The following is a 24,317-nucleotide window of genomic DNA, read 5'->3' as shown; positions in this document are numbered from 1 at the left end:
CTATAGGCGAAATTATGCAGGGTTTGGCGGCGACCACTGACCGTGGCTCTCTTACCTATCTAGCTTTCAGGTTCTTTTTTTACTCTCTCTCTCCCTATTAATCTCCCTGCGTTTTCGTTTTCGTTGATTTTGATTTCACGCCTTATTCATATGATCACTACGGATTTCTATATGTTGATTATCACCCTTTGAAGAAAAACTTGTAATCGTCAGGAATTCGAACTTAATTGTCGCATATTAGGTACCAAATCCATGTGGTTTCGATTTATTCCTAATACAGGGAATGAACTCAATTGACCTTGGGGTCTCTATTTTGCATTATCGTGCATCACTAATTATTTTACGTAGAAATTCCTCTTTGCTATTTGTATCATGTGACTCTCTGTTATATCCAGTTTATTTTTGGTTTTCATTTTATTTCTTGAAAATTTTGTAGAGTCCTCTTAGAGAATAATCCTTGCTATGACTTTATAAATAAATAGTGTTTCATATACGTAGATATTGATAGGTTCATGTATTTTTGTGATCATAGTATAATTTCATAAAGCAGGGGTCAGAGCCCATATCTAAAGAAATACGTGAAACCAACAAGAGTTTATTTCTCCAACTTTGGTCCATTCCCCAAATTAAGCTCAAGTCCACAAAGACCGATTGTTCCTCTTTTAGGTATGCTATGTTTTCATATTAGTATTACTGATGAATCTTGATTTTAAAAACTTGTATAACTCTTCACCTTGTAAACTAATTCCCCAAATCTACAGCAAATGCGCATTTGGACTTTGCATCATCATCCAACCAGCTCTTAGGTCATGGTTTGCCACCGTTGGCTGATCTTGGTGCGAGAAGAAACCTGAGACAAAGAAAGCCTGTCACTGTGAAAGCATATTATAAAGATGAAAACATTTCAAGATTCAGATTACCAAAAACCGAAGAGAGACCTGAATGGTTTTGGATGATCATGGCTTGTGTACCTTATTTGATATCCCTCAAAATGTCTGAAATAGGTTTCTACATGAAACCTTTCCTTCAGCGGCACGGCTGCGCCATTGGAGAAACGATCATAAACTTGCTCCCAGGGGCAGCTCAAAACTTGCAACACAAGTTCTTCATGGTGTATTGCGTCTTAGGGTTCGCGTGGGTGGTGAAGAACAGAAACTTGCCTCACTACTTTAGGTATCATATGATTATGGGAATTCTTGTAGAAACAGCAATGCAGATCATATGGAGCACGAGCGAGTTCTTCCCGTTGATTAACTTCAATGGACGGTTGGCGATACATTACCATATGGTGATGGGGTTTAGCTTCTTTTGTGTTCTTCTTGAGTGCTTGCGATGCGCATTGGCTGGAGCCTATCCTCAGATTCCAATCCTTAGCGATGCTGCTTACATCCACACGCGGTTGAATTTGGCAGATTGGCCCGAGCCTTTGAGATTTCTCAAGCATAAACCAAGACGTTCTACTACTTGATAGAGTAGATATAGTAGATACTAGTAACAAGTACTTCTAGACATTTTCACGTTTGGTTTTATATGGTTTTATATTGGTTTAGTAACTACTATTGACCCTCTCTAATTTTAAGCCTCTTCGTTAAAAACAGGCCTAGTTTTGAGATAGATGGGCTTTTAATTGAAAGCCCAGTAAGGTGAAGTACTTCACTTAAACCGACCTAAATAAAAAAATAGCCACCTTTGTCAGAATCAGAGGTGGCTTCATATTTCTTGCACGTAAAGTTTACTCTCTACTCCTCGCCGATTTTGTTTTTTCTGATTTTTGATTTTTTTTTTAAATATATCGAAACCCTAAAGCTCCGAAGGTTCTCGCCGGAGAAAAAAAAATATGCAGGGTTTAGCGGCGACTACCACCAACCGTGGCTCTCTCACCTTCCTCGCTCCCAGGTGACTTTTAATCAACTCATGATTCCATTAATCCTCTTTTCGTTTGATCTCTCTGCGTTTTTTGGTTCTCCCTTCTCCGATTTTGGAGTTCCTCGTTCCTTTGATGATTTGTGTTGCATCGTTTAATTTTTGCTCTGCACTGTTTGAATCGTCAATTCCAATGAAAATTCGAATTAATTTCCCTACGAAGTCTTGAGATTTCGATTTGTTTTGCTGGTGGAGGAATTTGGGATTGGGGTTTATAATGTTAAAGTTTGAGTTTTTTTGTGTCTTTGTTTCTTGCATATGCCCTTTTTAGATGCTCTCACATAGATTTGATGTTGTGGCTTACCTTTTCGTGATCATCATGATGTCTAAACCAGGAACCATAGTCCAATTTTGAAGAATGTTGTGAATCCAAGGGTGAACTTCCCCAATGTTGATTCATCTGCAAAGTTAAGATTTTCAGCAAGCTCAATTTCACAGAAATGTCCCCGAGAGATTGCTCCTCTTAAAGGTATTAATTTGGATTCAGCTCATCATAATCAACTTTACAAAAAAAAAAGACCTCTTTAACCGTTTTATAAGCTTGTCCTGTACCATGATGGCTTTGAGACTTGGGATCTAATTTGTGTTCTTTGTGATTCAACTGATCCCGAATGTTAATTTCCTACAGCAACTGCATCTTTGGACTTTGCAGCAGGAGCAGCAACATCATCCAACCAGCTGTTTGCTCATGGCTTGCCATCATTAGCTCCTGGTTTGAGCAGACACCGGAGACCTATACAGCCTGCAAGAGTGGCCAAAGATGATTTCTTTAAAATCAAACTGCCTAGAATTGCAGAGAGACCTGAATGGTGGTGGAGGACATTGGCTTGTGTTCCTTATCTGATATCCCTCCAAATATCTGATGTTGGGTTCTACCTCCAACCGTTTCTTGAAAAGTATGACACAATTGGAGACATGATATATTTCATCCCTGGAGCGATAAACAGATGGCCGACCTGGTTCTTCATGGTCTACTGCTACTTGGGTTATATGTGGGTGGTGAAGAACAAAGAGCTGCCTCATTACTTGAGGTTTCACATGATGATGGGTATGCTTCTTGAAACAGCTCTTCAGGTCATATGGTGCACGAGCAATTTCTTCCCGCTGATTCATTTCAAAGGAAAGTTTGGGATGTATTATTGGATGGTCGTCGGATTCACCTACATATGTCTGCTTCTTGAATGCATACGGTGCGCTCTTGCTGGTGTCTATGCTCAGATTCCTTTCATGACCGATGCTGCTTCCATTCACACCCTCTTCAACTTGGGAGGTTTTCAGAGACCACTCAGGTGAGAAAGGTGAAAAGCTGGTCCTTTTGGTGTTACATACTTGGAATAGGAACAAGTCTTATTCTTTTTCTCCATAGAAGGTTTTTGTGTCTTATCGAGTCAGTCTTATGTGAAATCATTTAGCTTAGTGTCAGTGTCCATGTGTAAAACAGAACTCTCTTACGAGAGTAGCTTGAATCAATGATTTTACAGCAGAATAATCTTGTGGTTGGACTTGTCCGTGATTTTAATGTATGTCTAGTTTGGTTAATCTAGAAATCTTATTAGTTAAAAGTTACAAGAAAGCTGGAATATGCAGATACAAATTCAGCTCTATCTTAATGAATTCACAGGTTTGGTTGGTTTACAAATTTAAGTAGGCTTTTGTTCTTGTTTTCTTCAATCCTAAGCCTATTAGACAAATTGGTACATCATAACACATAAAAGCCTTAAGGTCCACCGGTTTAATTACATTGAAATTTTTGGGTTAAGTGGGCTCCATGTTTCCCACAGAACTTTGATTGGTAATGGAGACCACGTCTCTGCAACATGGTACCAACCAAATCATAATGTCGTGATTACATTCCATCTTCTTAACAAAGTCTTCCTTAGTCTTTAGACCCTCTTGACTGGTTCTAAGCACACAGCTCATCCAATGCCTATTTAGTATTTTTTTGCATTCATTTTCAGACAGCTCTCAAAAGGTCTATCTAGCTTAAAGTCAATCATTTAAACCACCATAATGTTCCTCTGTCCATTTTCAAGAAATTAAGAAAACAAACCCTTTTTCTCTGATTTCTTGATCGTCGCCATGAACGATCTGATCTCAAGCTCATTCAAGAGATACACAGACTTGAACCATCAAGTCCAACTCGATGACATCGAATCTCAAAATGCTTCTCTGGATTCAGGCAACCTCGATGAGTTCTTCGGATATGTGGAGAGTGTTAAAGAAGACATGAAAGCTGTCGATGAGATTCATAAGCGTCTCCAAGACGCTAACGAAGAGTCCAAGACCGTACATGACTCCAAGGCCGTTAAAAAGCTTCGTGCTCGTATGGATTCGAGTGTTACAGAGGTCTTGAAACGTGTCAAGATGATAAAGTCGAAGCTTGTGGCTTTGGAGAAATCTAATGCTGCACAGAGGAAAGTCTCTGGCTGTGGTCCTGGATCATCTGCTGATCGGACCAGAACATCGGTCGTTAGTGGATTGGGGAAGAAGCTTAAAGACATGATGGATGATTTTCAGAGACTACGTACCAAAATGGCTTCTGAGTATAAAGAAACAGTCGAGAGACGGTAAGTTTTATATGATCTTACTTCTTTTTCTTTCGTTTGGGTATTACTCTCTATCAACAAATATCAAATCCTTTTACAAAAAAGTTTGATCTTCCGAACTAAGAGATGGTAAAGTTTTGTGTGTTTTTGGTTGAGACTTTGAAGGTACTTTACTGTAACGGGGCAAAAAGCGGATGAAGAGACGGTCGAGAAGCTAATATCAAGCGGAGAGAGCGAACGCTTTCTCCAAAAAGCAATACAAGAGCAAGGTCGTGGACAGATCATGGACACATTATCAGAGATTCAAGAACGACACGACACGGTTAAGGAGATAGAACGGAGCCTGTTAGAGCTGCACCAAGTGTTCCTTGACATGGCTGCTCTTGTGGAAGCTCAAGGGAATATGCTCAATGACATCGAATCAAATGTCTCAAAGGCGAGCTCTTTCGTCATGAGAGGGACTGATCAATTGCAAGGAGCTAAAGTACTTCAGAAGAACTCGAGGAAATGGACTTGTATTGCCATTATCCTCGCTATCGTACTTGTTATTGTGATTCTTTTCCCAATCCTCTTTACAACTGTACTTAAACCTTGATTTCAAAAAGGAAACATATTGTTTTCTTCAAACTCTTTTTGTTAGAGCCCTTTCAATTTCTTGTTATTGAATCCAGTGCTGAAGCAAGATTTCAAATTTGAAGCTCTATCAACATATTCTTGCTATTGTAATTGCTTTATATCGAAAAAAATTCGGCGACCTGGATCTTTTTGTATAACTTTATATGGTAACCTATGTGTAGAACTAAAACAAAATGAATGTACAATTTTTTTTAGCTTGAATCAGTACATCTTATGAACATTGTTTTCTTCTGAACTCATCAGATAAAAGTGTATGAACAAGCTCATTTAATCTCTCAGTACCAGGGCCTGGTTTCAAAACTGAGTCATCCCCCCGAACAGAGCACGGATCAGCGCCGTTTTCAGAGCTACCAATGCACCAAGCTCCTGAGGAAAACCGGTGAGTGCGGCCTAAGAGCTCTCTATCGATCTTGTCTAATACAGGATCGTTCTTGTGGAACTTTCGAGCAAAAGAGGCGTTGCTTTTGACCATGTTGTCGAAATCCTTCATTGATAGAGAATTCGGGTGTTGCTTAGGAGGATAGTCCCAAGCAATGTAGTGCAGGTCATGCCCAATCGCCGTGCTTTTGAACTCTTCCGTGTTGCATATGAGTGTGTGGAAATATCCTTCTGGAGAGGATACAAAGTTGGCGTAGTACATCAAGATTGTCCTCGGGAAATTATCCCATCCCAAGATTGAGTATTCAAGAAAAGACCGGCTCAGAACTACCCACGCTGAGCCTGCAAGATTAAAAGACAAGACAGATAAATAAATAAACCATCTCTCTCTTTCATCCATAAGACCTGTTTATGTAATGTAGAGTTGAAAGATGCTAGCTAACCTGTGAACAACTTGAAAGATGTAGGAATTGAACGGTGTTGAGTAGTCCAAGCAATTTCAGTTTTCTTCGATAGGTATAAGCCAGGATCAACAATGATTGATTTGGCCCTCTGGTTCCTACAAAAAAAACCATGAGAAGCAAATCTTATTTCTCTGTTTCAGGAATAATAATTATTTAGTAAGTTACTATATCAGTTTCTACTTACAGTTTCCACCCGGTAAGCTTCATATGTTCAATGAAATTGACACTCCTAGACAAATTTGAGAAGACATACAACAAATCTGCAAGAGAAAAACACCAATACTATATCAAAGACCAAAACAGCAAAATCACTAATTCAGGAGGATAAAGGCATTTGAGTTAACTAACTAACTAACCATCTTGTGTAACGAGAGGATAATCTGAGGCACTAAGGTTGATGAACCAATCCCAATCCAAGCTTTCTTTAAGCAAAATCGCAACGGCCTGAAGCGTACAAGCAATCATCGTAGGGCCTTTATAAGTAACCAGATTAGACTGAGACATAACACGAACGTTCTCGACTTCACGAAAAGTCAGATCACTCTTCACAGACATTGTAAGCTCAAGCCTTTCCTTAGGTGGAGCTTCAAGATCCAAATGCAGAACATACTGATTTCTTGGATGATACACAGCTTGTAAAGTCCTCATCATCCTATGACTATCACCTTTCGTCCCCGAGATCAGATAAGCTAACCTAGGAACCTCTGAAGAATTCGAATCCCCCCTCGTCGGATTCAATGACTTTCTAAAATGCGATTCTACAAAGTAATCATTTGATTCTTCAGAGACATTCTCAAAAGACAATGATGGCTCTTCCTCCACAAAAGAACTGTCGAACTGACCATAAAGAACATACATTAAGAGAGTAACCGACAAAACCAAGCTAGCTAGAAACGGGAACATCCATTTCCTATATCTGAATACCCTAAACCCTGAATGTAAACTAAAGTGTCTCTTCACCCTTGTTAATGGGTCTCTGATCCAAATCAGCTTCCTATACACTTTCTTCATTCCCGTCACCAGAACACACAGAAGCTTTGCCTATCTTAAACTTGATTTCAGACAAGGAGATCAAATCAAAAGTCTTAATCTTTTGTACAAATAAAGACACTAAAGAGTTGATAGAAATTACCAGAATTTTCGGAAACCGGACCCAATAGAGATATTGCAGCAAAGTTTCAGAATTTGGGCAACTCACAACGAAAGTGACAAAACCAGAATAGCTAATTAATAGAAGACGAAAGTTGATAAGAACACCAACAACCAATGCACCAACCGAATAAAAAGAAAAGTTTTTTTTACTACTACTGTTTATGGCTTTTGGCATGGCAGCGATAAAAAAGCTTGTTTAGTCCTAAGCTGAGGTCAGATCTAATGACTTTAAAACCGGAGCTTCAAGAACAGAACAATCAACTATGCTTAAAGTTTAAGTCTTGTATCCTTTTAATAAAAACATAACAAGACAAGTCCTTTGGACTAAGACAGATGATGCTGCAGATCAAATTAGGGCGAAAGCATCAGAGTTCTCAAAGGTTTTTTTTTTGCAGACAAAGACAAAGATTTTAATGAGGGAGACAGAAGAGGAGAAAGATTTCAATTTCTTCGAGAAAAGAAACTGATTTTGTGGATTAGATTCGGAACTGTCGGAAGAGAGAAAATGAGAAACCGAAGCGTTGGTAACAGAGACGAAGAATCAAAAAAAGTGATTAATTTAAAAATTCAGTGTTTTCCGTAGAGAGATGAATGATAGCTTATTTTGTTGGCAATATCAATCTCATTAAATTAATCATCATGTCTTTTTTTTTTCCCCTTTTAATTATGGGATTAGCTTAATCTTGAATCTTTAATGTAAACGTTGAATCAGAAAGCGCGTGACCGTACACTCGCTTGAAACTATCGCCGTGTTTAGTAGCCGGGCCGGTGGATTTGTTTGAGAATAGCACAAGCACACGACCGCACACGAGAGTGGACAACGTTAAAAGAGAATCTTGAAGAAGTACTGAATCTTTTTCACTTTGAACTGAATATATTTGATTAGGGAGATACTAATAATTAATGGGTCATTTGCTAAGTATAAAAATTCTTCAAAACGTTTATAGAAACTTTGAATAAAAAGTCAGATATACCAAAGTTGGAAGTGTGGAACCTGGAAATCATGTCAACTGCTCTGCTAATCTTGACCTTGGTCAGAAGACAGTCCAGCATTAAACTCCTGAGATATGTTTTGCCTATAAGACTGAAAGTTACATCATTTGTTCATTGATAGCTTTTTTTTTTTTTTTTTTTTGTTCAAATTGTTCATTGATAGCTAAGGCCATGGTGTTTCTGCCTATTGCATTGGGAGAAGCGGGGTGAATCAATTTATGGGGAGGCTAAAGTGTTGTTGCTAGTTGAACTAGCTCGGATTTACAGCAAACGTTCATGGCTGACTTGGTCTTATTGACAACAACTGAACACTCATGAATTGCTCCTGCCGGTAGTACAGCTAGACTTGGGGCTATATAGGGGAAAAATTGCCCATCTGATTTTTCTGATTGGTTTCAGGTATCATCACGGACTTACTGCAATTCACCTGAATCACAAGGCTAAACCACAATCTTAAAACTCATTAGAGGATAGTAGTTATCCTTATAACTGTATTACATTAACTAAATATAATCATTGGAGACTGAAACAAAGCCAATCTCTTAGTTTACTTAAATAACAGAGTAAACCAGTCTCAGACAAGTAGTCTCAGGTCATCTTTTTCAACTAGAACATCATCTTCGTTGAGTCAAAGACCTTAAGGGTATGTGATTCTACAAAGTAATCATTTGATTCTTCTTAACTTAAAGTTGTAACATTTATTTAAGGACAATTGATCCACACCACATAAGAAGAACCATCCAGTTAAATTGCCAAAACTGTTTAAAAACAGTGAACATCAATTGTCTCTGAAACTTGTTTCTCCACTCCACCCTATTATGTCTTGTGTCTCTTGTGTCTTTTGATCCAAACCAGCTTTCTATGCATTTTCCACATTCCCTAAAACCCTATTACCATTGATTCAGACAAGTGCAAACAATTTCAGACTGAAGATTTAAAACTGTCTTTATATCACCTAACCGACATTATAGCTGTGATCTTTTTTTTGTACATTGCTAAGAGATTGGCCAAAACCAATTTGAGGGTTGACAGAATTTCGAAAACTCGAGAGTCTCCAAACCTGAAAAGGTGACCAAATAGAGTTTTTGCTGCAAGCCTGTAGGATAAACTAGAAGAGCATAAGAGTTGTAAAGGGGAACACACACATTAACGAACATCAAAGCATGCAACAACATGGATCTATCTAGGGTTTGATCATCAGAAGATTGAGGAAAAAAAAAATTTGGACCATTTCTCGATTTGTGCGTGTCATCCTTGCGCAGGGGCCATGCTAATCTTCTCTGTATCGTTCCAATTTTATCGGATGTCCCCGAAGGGACAATCATGTACTCGACTCTAACCTTATTTAAACACAGCTCTATGTCTCCAGCTGAGCGATGTGGGATTTTTTATATACAGTTAACAGCTTTAGTGGGCCTTTTTCTGATTCTTTTTAGGCCCATCAACATTGCTTTCTGAGGTGCACGATCCGTCGGATGACATACACGTAGCAATATCAACGGTGAAGAATAGAACTCAAATCTTGGCTGTGACTTGGCGAAATTTACGGTTTTATCAGAGAAGAAAACATAATCCCCAAATTCAAAACCATCAAATCCCTAAATCAACCAAACCCAGACTGTGTACGCTATATCTCTCTCGTGGGTTCTGTAAGCTCTGTTTCTTTCTTTTTTCTCACAAATCCTTCGATATCTCTCTGAGTCTCATTTCGATATTCATATAACACAAAACTGGGCATTGTAAAAAGGTGAATCTTTATGAATACTAGATTGCGCTTTCACTGAAAAGGATTGAAATTGACTCCCTTTTTCGTATTTCGGAGATCAAAAATCGAATTACTAACTAAACGATGGAGAAGAGTATAGCTTTCTTCATCTGCAATTTTCACTTTTGATTAGATCTTTGACTAAACAGTTGATCAACGTTTCTGAATCCTTAGGAGATTTACACAAAATGGGCATTCTAAAAAAGACAACTTTTTCAGACTAGTAGAGTGAACCTTTAGTATCATAACAATGGTGTATTACTCTTTGCTTGTTCCAGACTTTTTCAATACTAAACCAATCTGAGAGAGTTTTGGTAGAGAAGAAAAACTTGGAAAACATGTCAAACTGTCAAGAATCGTTTTACCTAGGCTGCTGCTGATCTCCACCTTGTTCAGAAGATGCCGGACCGTCAACCTCCTGAGACTGCTGCTGATCTCGTTCAGAAGATGCCGGACCGTCAACCTCCTGAGACTGCTGCTGATCTCGTTCAGAAGACGCAGGACCGTCAACCTGATCTCCACCTTGCTCAGAAGACGCAGGACCGTCAACCTCCTGAGACTGCTGCTGATCTCCACCTTGTTCAGAAGATGCTGGACCGTCAACCTCCTGAGACAGCGTTGCCTGTTGCGTTTGATTATGAAGTTGCACCATACGATGCACCTCAGCCAGTGGTGCTCTCACATATACAGCATCTATGTACACGAAATTGCGTTGTTGTGGGTTTAGAGGGTTCCGAACTATAACAAACGTTCTTCGCTGTCCATCTGGTTTCATTGTAGTAAACACATCTTCACTAAAGAATTGCCCCAATCTCAGGTTCTGCTGGTTAGCCTCTGGATGTTGATATGGGTACATTACTGGATCCTGTCTTGGCCTCATTCCCCTACTGATCAATCTTTGTTCAATTACATAGCCACTATCCCTCGCAGCCAGCACTGGAGACATGATTGGCCCCATTGGCAATGGGCTGTCCAGCTGTTTAAATACATGCCATGGCATAAACTTCTGAATCCCCATGGAATCCTGTTGATATGTGATCTGAACCCTCCATATTTCAGGTGCAGGCCCTGGATTAAACATCTGAGTTTGCATTGGGACTAGATTGGGATACTGGTAAGCCATCGGATGCTGCTGATAGGTGTTATGAGGTCCCCATGGTGCAGGTGCAAGCCCTGGATTAAACATCTGAGGTTGCATTGGAACTACATTGGGAAACTGGTAAGCCATTGGATGCTGCTGATAGGTGTTATGAGGTCCCCATGGTGCAGGTGCAAGCCCTGGATTAAACATCTGAGTTTGCATTGGGACTACATTTGGAATCTGGTTAGCCATCGGATGCTGATGATATGTGTTCTGTGGTCCCCATGGTGCAGGTGCAAGCCCTGGATTAAACATCTGAGTTTGCATTGGGACTAGATTGTGAAACTGGTTAGCCATCGGATGCTGCTGCATACCAAGAGGTTGCCTGAAATTGTTCTGATAACTTGCATGCAATGCTGATCCACGGTATGGTCTTGTGTGTTGCTGATGTGGGTTCATCGCTTGACCACTCCTAGCAATCTGATCAACCCTTGGATTCTGATGTGAAGGCTGAGTAACAAGACTACTGAATCCAACATTGTCATAGACAGAACGATGACGCTGAGTACCTAATCCAACAATTTCTTCAGGAGGCTGAGTAACAAGACTACTGGTTTCTTCATCGCTCTGCATTTGTAACCAAGATTCCACATTTAAGCATCTATCTTACATACTTGCAAATTAAGTGAACTGGAAATTAAGTATCTACGCAATTCGTATTTACCATGGACTCATATTCATCATCACCATCATTGCGATCACCTTCTTCAGCTACCATCGTTGTCTCTCCAGTTTCACTACTTTCACTGTTTCTTGAAGAAGAAGAAGAATCTGTTTTCATGTTGGATTCAGAGTTTTCCACTTGTGATTCCTGAGCGGCACCATCATCATAAAGCTCCGGATTCGAGCCTTCTTGAAGATTCATATCTTCCATCTTGGGATCATCACCATCATTGCGATCGTCGTCTTCTTTATATGCCATCGTTGTCTGGCCAGTTTCACAACCGTCACGGTTTCTTGAAGAAGAAGCATCTGTTTTATTGCTGGCTTCAGTAATGGCGGAACAAGAAGCAGGCGCAACAGAGACAACTTGCGTAGAATCTTCAGACTCTTTCACACTTTCTTCTCGAAGATTCAAAGCTTCCATCTTGGGATCATCTTGATCGATAAACTCAGACATGTCGCAAGAGAAGCAGAGGAATTAGCGAAGATAGTAAATGTAACAAAGCATTTTAGTATTTAAAGCCCGACTCCTCTCTCTCCACTTGCGTTTCTACGTGTGTAAAAGTACAAATTACAATTACATAAAACCGGATCCGTTAGGTTCGGTTAAGTCCGGTTTATTGGACCTCACTTTAATTGGTAATTGTAAAGTTTTCAGACAATTACAAAAACAGCTTATATAAACTTTAAGGATTACAAACACAGAGCTAAGATTTACAAACTTTGGAAGTACAAACAAATGCAAAGAATCTTGTAAACACCCCATGTAACAATAGAAGGAACATTTCAAAGAACAAAGGTTACACAGCTGGAAACTGAAACTCCCCACCAATTGAAAGCAAGCACAATAATCTTCTTCTCTTCTAGAGCCAATTCACAAACAACCAGGAAACACAAAAAGTCTCTCTTTCTTTTTGCTGCAGAATCAACTTAAAGCTCATATCCTAAGGTTGTGACTCTTTTGATGTCTTTGCTTTAGTTTCCCTTTGTTGTTGTTGTTGTGACTGAGAACTGAACTTCTCATTCAATGCTTCTTTGCAATTCAGTAGATTCCTGAGTCTGCTCCATATCCATAAGAGGCTAGTAGTTGTCCTGATTAGTGGAGTTAGTTTTTTTTGGGATCTTGAAGACTGAAAAGGTGAAACTACAAGAACCAAGCTCTTCGGGTTTAAGCAGGTTTACCTGAGACAAGAACACTCTGACTCTGTCAATTCAAATGCAAGAAGTTAATGGGTCTCATGTCAATTTACAACACCCTAAACGTGTATCTTCAGCCTCGCTAATGGGTCTCTAATTTACACCAGCTTCCTGTACACTTTCCTCATTACCTAAAACCAAATTTTCAAAACAATGAAGAGATTAGATTCACTCAGGTGCAGAAATTTCAGCGAGGAGATAGAAATTTGTCACTTTAACACCTAACCTGTACTAAAGTCTTCATCTTTAAACACAGGACACTGTGAAGAGATTAACCAAACCCTATTCAAGGGTTTACAAGATTACCAAAATTTCAGAAACATAAGAGTATTCAAAACCCAAAAAGGAAACTGACCCAATAGAGGTTTTGTTGCAGAACTGAGATAAATGCAACGGAAATTACAAAACTCCCAATTGCTAAACAACAAAACTCTGCAACAACGATCATTATTGGATTCTCTAGGGTTTATCACAGTTTGGGGATTTTGGAAACAAAAAAAATTTGGACCATTTCTCGATTTGTGCGTGTCATCCTTGCGCAGGGGCCATGCTAATCTTCTCTGTATCACTTACTCGGCACTAACATAGAAAAGTGTTAACTATGCCATGAACAATAGATAAGTTTCTCGTCTATGCCATTTTACATGACTCGTTTTCCGCCTGCCACACTGTCTACGGAAGAAGACCCCTTTGCCCTCAAATAAGGGGACTCTTGATGAAGCGTCGGGCTAGAGAAAAAAAATTAAAAAGAAAAACCAATTGTTCATGAAGTGACTTAAAGCTGTAAGACCAGTTAATTATAGCCTTGGGGAATGCAACCCTTCCACGATTTATTGAACCAATTTTCTCTCCTCTTCTAAAAAATCTCTTTAGTTTCCTTGTCTTCAAATAAAAGATCACCGTTGTTGCGACTTTTAACTTTCGTTCATATTCCGACAACCGTCGTACTATTCCGAGAGCCAATAAAGTGTTACAAACTCGAAACTGATTGGCCAATCCTCCACCTTTGGACCCGGCGACCGCGACAGGGGAAGTCTCGGAAACTCGTTCCGAAGTGAAAAACCCCGACGATTGGTATGATTTCGGTCGAAATTGCCCTAAATTCTATATATTTTATGTTGTTGTCAGCTTTGCCCTTACTTTCATTTGTTTCAGTGGTCTCTTTCAGATATCCGATGCCGTAATTAGTGAGGGAGATCTTACTGACACTGCCGGACGCAGGTAACTCTGTTGGCCAACCAACCCTCCTCTTCCTCTGTGTTTTGTTGTTCGTAACGTTGAAAACCGCTTTGATAGACATGTAACCAGTGGGCATTTTTCGGTAGACTTTTTTGCGTAAATATGTTTTTTTTGTCCATCTAGAATGTTTAACTTCTTAAGCTTTTGGTAGACAATATTGGTTATATCTTTTGTGTCCACCAAGTTAGTCCACCAGTCGTGGTCCATCTATAGTTTGTCTCCGTCCAACTAGTGTAAAGTGTTTGGTAGACTTTATTGCGCAAGTCTTCTTCTTTGTCCATCTAAACTGTTTAACTTCTTAAGCTTTTAGGTAGACTATATTGGTTATAGCTTTTGTGTCCACCAAGTTAGTCTACCAGTCGTTGTCCATCTATATTGTTTCTCCTTCCAACTTTCAAAGACTTGTGTAACTGGGTCTGTGAATGACTCCTCAGTTCTTGTCCCCACAGGTGTGATGAAGATGCTTGTGCTGGTAATCCAATTCCTCCCCATTTCAGGCTACTTATCTAGGGATCTGTTATACTCGGACGACACAAACCAACAACGAAGGTAGTTATGCCCATTATTTTTCTTTAATCATGTCTACCCAAATATTTTTCTATCGACCCGGCATTTAATGTCGGACTAGGATCCGCCATCAATGTTTATTGTCCACCGAATCATTAGTCTATCAAACCATATTTGGGTTCATTGCAGGTCGTGCAAGGTCGGAGAGGCTTCTACTGTTCAGCCATCTTCTGATTGAAATTCCCCCAACGAAGCAGCCCCTTCTGGTATCGGTGCTCCATTGATGGACCACACTCTGAACTCAATGTATATGTCTACCCAAACCTTTTGTCCATTACACTGTATTTATGTTCTGTCCTAAGACCAGAAAACCTTCTCCCCATTGTAGGTCGGCGGAGGTCTCAGAAGCAGCTGCAAACGTAAGGGATCCATTAATAGACAACAGTCCGAATTCAAGGTACATGTCCACCCAATCTTTGTCTACCCGAACATGTTTGTGAATTAAACAATATTTATGTTCAAGGTACATGTCCACCCAATCTTAATAGACAACAGTTCGAATTCAAGGTACATGTCCACCCAATCTTTGTCTACCCGAACATGTTTGTGAATTACACATTATTTATGTTCTCCCCATTGCAGGTCGGTCGATGTCTTAGAGACTGCTAATGTCCAGCCATCTTCGTATTGTAAGTCTCCCAATGAAGCAAACCCTTCTCTTATTCGGGATCCCTTAGTGGACAACAGTTTGTATTCAAGGTACATGTTCACCCCATCTTTGTCTATCAAACGTGTTTAGCTATGAAATACTGGAGAATGTTTACCAGAATGACAGGACCGACAATTGTGGTCCACTGGCCGTAAAGTATATCGAGCTCCATTCGCAAAAAATCACGCCTGAAGGACTAACATAAGAAATGGTGGACCAACTACGTATGTCCTACGATGTTGATGTCTACCAAGAGTTTGTTGTCTCACTAAAGAATTGAACTTATTATGTCTACCTTATGTTGGCCCTCTTCTTTTTTTCGGTCCTTTTGTTACGGTTATGTACTTTGTCTTTCGTTCGCTACTACATTTTGTCTTTTAAACAAATGTTAGAAGAGTGGACCGACTTTACCTCATTATAACAATTTAATGCCCTTGCTTTATCTAAACAAGTGCATTAAAAGGCTACAAAACTTAAACACGCCTAACCTGCCAGTCCCTTTAAATTAGCTACAGTTGAATCCAATCAATATCTTTCCGATCATCAATATCTTCCTCATCAGATCCACCCTCCCCCTCTTCTCTATGGTTTGCTTCTCCAGACGGGTTTCCCATTTCAGTTGGCGATAGACCATTTCGGCTCACCATTATGTCTATAATCGATAGACAAAACATCATCACTCCATGCAGACACCATATTCCCTCCTGACCTTTGTCCACACATAATCGACATTGTGCCATCTACATCATCAGTAACAATGTCCACATTGTTCTCTTCCTTGATAGACAACTTTGTATGTCCCTCTGCATCTGCTTCTCCGACCACCACCTACTCCTCCTTCTCTTCGTCAATGTCTTTTACCAGATCTCTTTATTTTTAGAGATCCATTATACTTCATTAACTACAACTATCTCTTTACTCTTATCTCTAACTACTTTTTCTTTCATTAACAACAATTAATTAATTAAATTTGCCTCATAAACAACTACAGATCTTTCTCATTAATGTCGCTGCCATTAATACCAGTCCCATCCTCATTAATATCGACAAAACATCCAAAATTTTCTTTGTCTTTGAATTCTTTCGCGTGCAAATTACTGAGACAACAGCCTAAGGCTATTTTTGTATTATCCCCCCTCTCATGTACGAAAAATGGCATTTCTCAAAAGAAAAAACAAAATTGGTATTTTTGACAAATTTATTAGAAAAACTGGCATTTCTGGCCAAATTCCCTTATTTAAACTCAGCTTTTGTCTTCTACGTACGCGATGTGGTATTTTATTTTGATTTAATTAACAGCTTAAATGGGCTACTTTCTTTTTCTATTGGGCCCATTAACATAAGTAATGACCATCACTTTCTGATACGTAGTTCGTAGAGAGATTAAGTAAAACGACGACGTTAGTTTTGTAACGTTAGCTTTTAAATTGTTAATGAGAGCATTTGTTTATGTTATACCTTTGGTTTGAAGTTTGAAAAAAAAAAACAAAAGACTTTGTGATGTTTGCTAAGTGTTTACTAATATCTGATTTGGCGAGAGAACGTATGGGTGTAATCTAAAAACTAAACACTCAGCGTTTAGATTTACAGTATTATGAGAAAAAATCGAAACGTTTGCAAGAAATGTCTCCAAAATCATGTCAAGAATAAATTAAACTCTACTAAGACTGCTCCTTTGGACCTCTACTAAGTAAGTACCACACGACCACACACACTGACCCTCTAACTACCAAGTGGAGGCTGCGTCTGCGATTGCGGATGCGTTTGGAAATGTATGTGCAGAAAAACTTGAGAAGATTGAGATCGTGATGGGGCTATTGCTGTGAATAACTGGAGAAAACTGATCATTGTAACCTACAAACAAATGTAACTAAAGGCTTTAGAAATAATATAATTCCTTCCCGTCCAATCATATTATTTGACTGGTGAATATAACCTGATATTTTATTGGATAACGATGATGATATTGGACGGCAACGTTTCTTCTTCTGATCTTGTCGGAGGCACTCACTCTGTTTCTGTACCAGTACTACTTGTTTCTTGTGCGACAAGTTTTCATTTATTGACTTGTATTTATTATTCTCTTCTGCATTTGAATATTTCTGGATTCTTGACTAAACTGTTTATCCAACGTTTCATAATCTTTAAGAAACTACACAAAATTGGGAATTCTAAAAAGCGAATCTTTAAGACTATTGTGAACATTTAGTCAGCAGTGAAAAGTATTGAAAATTAACTTGGATTTGGATAATGAAGACTTAGAAGAGAACTCTTCATTGTTCCACTTCCACCATACTTGAGAATAGATCTTTTGACTAAACAGTCATCACCACCAATTCAATTACAGTTACCAAAAATCATTCCGAGAGTGTTTTAGTGAAAAAGAAAAACTTGAAAACCATAGATAATATCGTTTCACATAGGCTGCAGCTACTGATCTTGACCTTCTTCAGAAGGTGGTCTAGCGTTAAATCCTTGAGACTGCCTTGGCTGTTGCGTTTGAGGCACACGTTGCAGTATTTGTTGATTCAGATGAGGCCGTGCTTGTCGTGGGTTGAAATAGTTCTGATCTCTACCAAATGATCTTGGCTGTCCTCTAGCTACATTCCTGAACTGCGGCATTCTCGAGTCAACCATTGGATAGTGATACACGTTCTGCTGGCTAGCCACTGGATGTTGATAGAAGTTATGCTGGTTAGGCACTAGATGTTGATATGGGTACATGTACATCTGGTAAGCCTCTGGATCTTGATACGGGTAAGCCTCTGGAATTCCAGATGGACTCGCCCAAATGGTCCATGGACGGACCATTTGACAGCTCTATACATCACCGCTGGATGTCTCTGTTCCATCATGTCCCTCACATATTGTGAGTCGAGTCTACAGAGCAATGGACGAAAAGGAAAAATAAAAACATGAGCCACGGCGCTTAAAATATCATAAAATGCCAGACCTGTAAGGCCTCATAAGACTATCCAATGATAAACAATCAATTAACATCCATTAGAGACGCCATCTCCACTTAAATTCAAAACTGACATAGCACATGAAATAAGAGTAAAGAAACTGCACATTAAAGCTCAAAAAAACCGTAGCTGCGTGCTCTTAATGATCCCATCTTGAATTCAGCAAACAAGTTATTATGTTATTTATCTATAGAATCTTGCTAGAAATAGACACTTTTACCTAATTTGACCCAAACATATACTTCCCTATTTGGGAGCAAGTGCTTTTTTCCCTATTTGGGAGAGTGAACTCTCAAAAGGAAGAAAAATAAGTTCGAATCACAAAGCCATGGATCAAACTCAATCAATCAGACCTAAATCCATGAGAAATTGAGAATCAAGCAATAAACTTGGAATATAGATTCAAGTCAACAACAGCAAACAAGCTGAATCAATCCGATGAAGATGGAATCAGAAAATAGCAGATTAGGAAAGCTCACCTCCTTCTTACCCTTTCTAGCAGGCAGAGAGTAACCTAGGCAATCGATCGAACTCAGCAGCCTCGATCCTAGCAGGCCAAACAGAGGGATTTTTGTAGCAAAAGAAAACATGCCTCTCGTAAAACTGTACAGTTCCAGCGAGTTGCTCCGATCGGAAATCAGGACGAGCGAATCCGAAATCAGCGTCGTTGATGCTCTCTCTCCACCGCCTACACCGAGTAAGCTTTCGCTCTGAAAACTACCGGAGCGAGAAGTGGGTTCGCCGAGAAAGGTGTCGAGATAGTCAGATACAGTGACCGGAGACGATGCCGTTGATGGATTGCTGGTAAATGATAAAGGGTCGTCTCTATCTCTTCCACTTCCCATTTGAAAAACTACGACCCATCCGAAGTTGGAAACTTTATAGATCGAAACTGAAAACTATGGAAGGGAGAGAGAAGAAGAAGAAGAACTGAAAGTTTCAGTGCCTTCCCTTCCCACTGAGAGGTCTCTCAAGTATATTCCGTTACTCTTAATTTCCCAATCTATTTAGAATGTAACAATAGCATTTACATCCTTTTGGAACGTATTTTTGTGTGGTCCAAAAAGGGAATGTAAAAGAAGAGCACGGATTCTTGTCTTTAGATTTTGGTTCTGTAATAACAAATTATCTTCTATATCAAATATTACTCTTATGATCAGCATAAGATCCTTCGGCAATATTCAAATCTCTATCGTATAATTCACAAGTAAGTTCTCTATTAACTGCAGCTCTCTCCTTCTGACATCTCTCAAATTTTCATCTTCGGCTATTTTAGCTTTAAAAACACTTATTAAAACAATTAAATTTAATTTAACAAAAAAAAAAAAAATCGATTGAAAACTGCAACGCTTCCCTTCTTCCCCCACGATCTCATTATGTCCACTTCTCAATTCTTCAGCAATAAAACACAGATGATTTCATACAAAAAGCTCTCATCTCTTCTATTTCTTATTCATGTTTCTTCTTGCCTTGATCAGGTAAAAAAATTAAAGCTTTGTTCTGATTTTAGGGTTTCATTATCGCTTGCCTCTTCTTATTGTATTTTTCTACAATCCAAATGTTTCTCTATTGGGGTTTTGAATTTGCAGAACCACAGTTCCTTACATCAAGAAATTTTGTAAAGATCGAGTTACAGGATCACCATTGAAAGGAGAAGGTTCTGGAAAATTAAGTTTTTTTTTGGGGGGGGGGGGGGGGGGGGGGTTGATTAATGAACTGATTGTCACAAGACAAGAAGAACAACAACATCAACAAGAATAAGATGACGCTTAACATTCGTCGTGAATCTTCCAAGGTTCGTTGATTTTGTTTCTCTTCTAATTCTAAATCCTGGGTTTGTTTTTCTTCAGATTATTTGGGTTGATTTGTCTTTGTTTTTTTGAATAGCTATGGAAGAGATTTTGTTCTGAAATAACAACGGAGATTGGTCTTCTTGCTGAGAACTTGAGATATCTTCTGGCTGGTCCTATCCGTCAGGTTTACATCTTAAAGTTCTGAACTTTTTGTTTTAACTTTAGTTTCATTTACTGAGAACTTTGATGTATATGATATTCACTCACTTTTGATCCAGTTTGCGGCTAATTCCAGAGTATAAAGGCATGCCTAATTCTCCAAGGTTTGTTTTTATGAATAAATTTAAATAGTTTTCATATCACTTTCTTTGACTTGCATGTCTCTCAAGATTAATTCTTTGCCCACAAAAGAGAAACAATATGAATGGCAAAAATTCCAGATGTGTTTACAATAGTTCTCATGCTTTAATTTATGTTTTTTTCTCTAATTACTTCAAGTTTCATTAATGAGCCAATTTTCTTTTAAAAGGAACTAATCAACGTTTGTTCCATTGCTTGATAGGATTCCAAGCAAATCTCAAAAAATACTTTGGAAGAGAAACACATTAAAAAGAAAAAGAAAACTAATCAAATCTTAGAAGAAGCATGTGTTATCTAGAAAAGCACAAGAGAAAAGGTGAAAAAATAGAGTAAGCCTTCACCTTTTACATACGACGATATATACAGGAGGCCACCAAAATTTGTTGAATTGGTGGATACTTACTGTATATTGTTTTGTTAAAACTAATGAAAGCTTTAACAATATCTTTAAAAGAGAGCCTCACAAATCAAAGACAATCCAAGGAGGCTTTTATGTTAAATGCTATAGACATACAAACAACCTATCCTTTGGCTATGCAGCTTCTTCCTCTTGTCTCTACCAAAAGTAAAAGCTTCGGACTCCAACAACAAAAGATTACATCAACATATTTAACTTACACATTTGCCTAATGCCTAAATTCATGTGAGAGAAAAAGAGAGATATAGAGAGAGACTCAGGATACAAAAGGTGAAACTAAATGTGTAAGTATCAGAGTTAGTTTCTTTGGATCTTGTAGACTCAAAAGGTGAAACTATAAGAACCAAGTGGATGTTCAGATCGTCGTCAACTAAGACACTGGCTAACTTTTTTACTGCGAGTTTCAAGTTTGTAGATTTGGTTGAATTTTCCCCACAGTTCTCTCTGCATTGTGTCCATTCCCTTTTCGGGTTCTGAAATGCTGGTAGTCCTCTCAACCCCTTGAACTGGTTTTAGTCAATCTCTTAGCAAATGTCATGTGTTTATATGCACCAAAAAGATCAAGATTTTAATGCTTATTAGGTGTTAGAGAGACAATTTTTCATCACTTGTCTGAAATTTGAAAAGGTCTTTGAATTGCAGTTATACACTCACCTTTTGATGGTTCTATGAACTTCTGACCAAATCCTTTTCCGAAATCAAATGAGACTGGAGGCAACGTATCTTTTGCTTAAAGTATGCTTTCAAAAGATTGGAGCAAACGAGTACTCTTTCAAGTACATTAATTAGTTCTTTCACTGACGAAGTATTTCAAGTACAATTTTTTTTTGACTCTGAAACGTCTCAAATGATGATGCCTCCTGAAGAAGATGTTGGATCAGGTAGTCTTGTTACTCAGCTTTCACATCAGAATCCAAGCTTAATCAAGCTGTTAGGAGTGGTCCAACGACGAACCCGCACTAGCAACTCAGAGGACCAAACCATGGATCAACATTTTCTACAAGTGATTGGACCAGATGTTCACTCTAGTCTTAAAGATTCTGTTTTTAGTATTCTCATTTTGTGTAATTTCTTAAAGCCTATGGAACGATGGATAAATAGCTTATTAGTCAAGAGTCAAGAACTATTCAAATGCAGAAGAGAAGAATGAGTTCAAGTCCATAAATGAAAACTTGTCGCACAAGAAACAAATAGTACTGGTACAAAAACAGAGTGAGTGCCTCCGAGAAGATCAGAAGCAAAAACGTTGCCAATGCATCAGTCTTCAAAATCAATATCATCATCGCTATCCAAGAAAATATCAGGTTTTTTACCAGCCGAATCATTTGATTGGACATTTGGACGCGCAGAAATAATGTTCTATCAAAAGCCTTTAGTTACATTTGTAGGGCACAGTGAGTTTTCTCAAGCTATTCACAACAATATTCTTCTCCCAAATGCACCAATGTCCCCATCTCGATCTCAATCTAAACGTTGAGTATTTTAGTATGGTACGTAGGAGAGGTCCAAAGGAGCAGTCTTAGTAGACCTTATTCTTGACATGATTTTGGAGACGGTTCTTGCAAATGTTTCGATTTTTTTCTGATATAACTGTAAATCTAAAGGTTGACTGATTTAGTTAGATTACCCCCATAGGTTCTCGCCAAATCAGATATGTAGTAACAATGTAACAATAACATTTACTCATTTAGCAACATCCCAAAGTCTTTTTTTTTTTCCAAACTTCAAACCACACAAGTCACTTAGATTTTTAAATTTAGCTCTAAATTTTGTTAAAGCTAACGTCACAAAACCAACGGCGTCGTTTTCCTCAATCTCTAAGAATAATAATCAGAGGGAGGCCTATTACTTATCTTAATTGGCCTTTTTACCAAACGAGCCCATTTAAGCTTTAACCGATATCCAAAATACCACATCGCATAGAAGAGAAGACCAAAGCTGAGTTTAAATAATGTTAGAGTGGAGTAAGTGACTGTCCCTTCGGGGACATCCGATAAAATTGGAACGATACAGAGAAGATTAGCATGGCCCCTGCGCAAGGATGACACGCACAAATCGAGAAATGGTCCAAATTTTTTTTTTTTTCCAAAATCCCCAAATTGTGACGAACCCTAGAGAATCAAATAATGTTCGTTGTTGCAGGGTTTTGTTGTTCTTTAGTCCAGTGGATTTACTTCCATTTCTGGTAAGTTTTTTTGAACTCCTATGCTTTCTAACTTGCATTGGTCGTTCTGCTTGTGTTAGGTATCTTGATGCTTAAAAGAGTGAGACTCTAAGCATTATCCTTGTTCTCAGTTCGGTTCTTCAACTCGATTCTGTCATTACATTTGATTAATTGTAGGACTTAACAAGCTCTTTTCTTTTTCGGCTGGTGCATTGGTTTTTTGATCATTGGATCAACTTTAAAATTGATTTACTATTACTTTGCAATTGGTAATTTTGTAATTTCCGTTGAATTTGCAACATACCCTTTATTTAATCCATTTTCTTTATGGGTTTTGAAGACTTTAGTTTCTGAAATTATGGTAATCTTGTAAACCCTTGAACTGGTTGTTGTTAATCTCACAGTGTCCTTTGTTTAAAGATGAAGACTTTAATGCTCGGTTAGGTGTTTAAGAGACAATTATTCTCTATCTCTTCTCTGAAATTTCTGCACCTGAGTGAATTTAATCCCTTCACTGTTTTGAAAATTTGGTTTATGGATATGGAGCAGACTCAGGAATCTACTGAATTGCAAAGAAGCACTGAATGAGAAGTTCAGTTCTCAGTCTCAACAGCAACAACAAACGGAAACTAAAAGCAAAGACAAGAGTCACAACCTTAGGATATGAGCTTTAAGTTGTGTGTTTCCCGGTTGCTTTTGTGAATTGGCTCTAGAGGAGAAGAAGATTATTGTGCTTGCTTTCAACTAATGGGGAATTCAGTTTTCAGCTTTGTGATCTTTGTTCTTTGAAAATTTCCTTCTTATGTTTGTAAAACTTAGCTCTGTGTTTGTAATTCTTTTAAGTTTAAGCTTTGAAATCCAATACACAGGAGGTCCGGACTGTAGAACAAACTAGAAGATCATAAGAGTTGTAAGGGGAACAAACACTCTAGACAACGAATATCAAAGCCTGCTAGGGCTGGGCAAAATAACCGATAACCAAATAACCGACCGAAACCGAACCGAAAAAAACTAAACCGAACCGAACCGAAATTCTTCAAATACCCGAATGGTTAGTAAAAATCTATATCCAAACTAACCGAAACCGAACCGAACCGAACCGACAATTAAATGGTTAACCGAAATATCCGAAAACCTAGAAGATATCAAATATTATATACTTAATATTATGCAAAACTATAAAATAAACTTAAAATATAAATTATTTCTAGATTCAAAACAATTAAATATTTTAAATAATCAATATATGTAAATGTTATTATTTTGAATTTACAAAGTTAAATACTATTTTGTAAAATTGAAT

The 24,317-nt window shown here is 38.4% G+C and overlaps 3 protein-coding genes, 4 long non-coding RNA genes, 3 other non-coding genes and 1 pseudogene across 14 annotated transcripts; 7 read left to right on the top strand and 4 right to left on the bottom strand.

The window, feature by feature from the left end:
* The first annotated feature begins 14 nt into the window (after positions 1 to 14).
* LOC147929953 (protein TIC 20-IV, chloroplastic pseudogene) lies at positions 15 to 1,486 on the top strand (annotated as a pseudogene).
* Positions 1,487 to 1,679: 193 nt separating this feature from the next.
* On the top strand, positions 1,680 to 3,462 carry LOC104737433 (protein TIC 20-IV, chloroplastic). Its single transcript, XM_010457604.3, has 3 exons — positions 1,680 to 1,896; positions 2,259 to 2,392; positions 2,552 to 3,462. Exons 1-3 carry the CDS (start codon positions 1,838 to 1,840, stop codon positions 3,214 to 3,216), a joined length of 858 nt encoding a protein of 285 aa, XP_010455906.2. The 5' UTR covers positions 1,680 to 1,837; the 3' UTR covers positions 3,217 to 3,462.
* Positions 3,463 to 3,717: 255 nt separating this feature from the next.
* Positions 3,718 to 5,247, top strand: LOC104737432 (syntaxin-123). Of its 2 annotated transcripts, none has more exons than XM_010457602.3 (2): positions 3,718 to 4,490; positions 4,635 to 5,247. In XM_010457602.3, exons 1-2 carry the CDS (start codon positions 4,003 to 4,005, stop codon positions 5,062 to 5,064), a joined length of 918 nt encoding a protein of 305 aa, XP_010455904.1. In that variant the 5' UTR covers positions 3,718 to 4,002; the 3' UTR covers positions 5,065 to 5,247. The 2 variants fall into 2 exon arrangements, with proteins under 2 accessions (XP_010455904.1, XP_087337693.1); XM_087481567.1 differs by having other exon boundaries at positions 3,870 to 4,490; positions 4,626 to 4,756.
* A 29-nt stretch (positions 5,248 to 5,276) lies between these two features.
* Positions 5,277 to 7,759, bottom strand: LOC104737431 (beta-glucuronosyltransferase GlcAT14B). Of its 3 annotated transcripts, none has more exons than XM_010457601.3 (5): positions 7,080 to 7,642; positions 6,304 to 6,998; positions 6,132 to 6,207; positions 5,927 to 6,042; positions 5,277 to 5,825 (listed from the first exon to the last, which is right to left on the bottom strand). In XM_010457601.3, exons 2-5 carry the CDS (start codon positions 6,956 to 6,958, stop codon positions 5,317 to 5,319), a joined length of 1,356 nt encoding a protein of 451 aa, XP_010455903.2. In that variant the 5' UTR covers positions 6,959 to 6,998; positions 7,080 to 7,642; the 3' UTR covers positions 5,277 to 5,316. The 3 variants fall into 3 exon arrangements, with proteins under 3 accessions (XP_010455903.2, XP_087337692.1, XP_010455902.2); XM_087481566.1 differs by having other exon boundaries at positions 6,304 to 6,784; positions 7,080 to 7,424; XM_010457600.3 differs by having other exon boundaries at positions 6,304 to 7,759.
* Positions 7,760 to 9,308: 1,549 nt separating this feature from the next.
* LOC147929952 (U6 spliceosomal RNA) lies at positions 9,309 to 9,411 on the bottom strand. The gene has a single exon (XR_015579037.1). It is a non-coding gene; the product is annotated as a U6 spliceosomal RNA (small nuclear RNA).
* A 3,943-nt stretch (positions 9,412 to 13,354) lies between these two features.
* Positions 13,355 to 13,456, bottom strand: LOC147929951 (U6 spliceosomal RNA). The gene has a single exon (XR_015579079.1). It is a non-coding gene; the product is annotated as a U6 spliceosomal RNA (small nuclear RNA).
* Positions 13,457 to 13,635: 179 nt separating this feature from the next.
* On the top strand, positions 13,636 to 15,729 carry LOC109128494 (uncharacterized). Of its 2 annotated transcripts, XR_015578146.1 has the most exons (8): positions 13,644 to 13,932; positions 14,014 to 14,079; positions 14,547 to 14,646; positions 14,794 to 14,910; positions 14,993 to 15,061; positions 15,128 to 15,171; positions 15,247 to 15,363; positions 15,432 to 15,729. It is a non-coding gene; the product is annotated as an uncharacterized LOC109128494 (long non-coding RNA). The 2 variants fall into 2 exon arrangements; XR_015578145.1 differs by lacking the exon at positions 15,128 to 15,171 and having other exon boundaries at positions 13,636 to 13,932.
* A 1,807-nt stretch (positions 15,730 to 17,536) lies between these two features.
* Positions 17,537 to 19,523, bottom strand: LOC104737429 (uncharacterized). The gene is made up of 2 exons (XR_015578144.1): positions 18,759 to 19,523; positions 17,537 to 18,193 (listed from the first exon to the last, which is right to left on the bottom strand). It is a non-coding gene; the product is annotated as an uncharacterized LOC104737429 (long non-coding RNA).
* Positions 19,524 to 19,868: 345 nt separating this feature from the next.
* Positions 19,869 to 20,932, top strand: LOC109128495 (uncharacterized). The gene is made up of 4 exons (XR_015578143.1): positions 19,869 to 20,074; positions 20,167 to 20,256; positions 20,351 to 20,395; positions 20,635 to 20,932. It is a non-coding gene; the product is annotated as an uncharacterized LOC109128495 (long non-coding RNA).
* A 1,847-nt stretch (positions 20,933 to 22,779) lies between these two features.
* On the top strand, positions 22,780 to 23,878 carry LOC104737427 (uncharacterized). Its single transcript, XR_759734.2, has 3 exons — positions 22,780 to 22,915; positions 22,993 to 23,035; positions 23,564 to 23,878. It is a non-coding gene; the product is annotated as an uncharacterized LOC104737427 (long non-coding RNA).
* On the top strand, positions 22,825 to 22,927 carry LOC147929950 (U6 spliceosomal RNA). The gene has a single exon (XR_015579026.1). It is a non-coding gene; the product is annotated as a U6 spliceosomal RNA (small nuclear RNA).
* Positions 23,879 to 24,317: the final 439 nt, after the last annotated feature.

Source organism: Camelina sativa, chromosome 13, assembly GCF_030686135.1.
Source record: "Camelina sativa cultivar CO46 ecotype springtype chromosome 13, ASM3068613v1".
Classification (NCBI taxonomy): Eukaryota; Viridiplantae; Streptophyta; class Magnoliopsida; order Brassicales; family Brassicaceae; genus Camelina; species Camelina sativa.
Note: the sequence above shows the minus strand (reverse complement) of the source record. Positions and strands in the feature narration are given on the sequence as shown.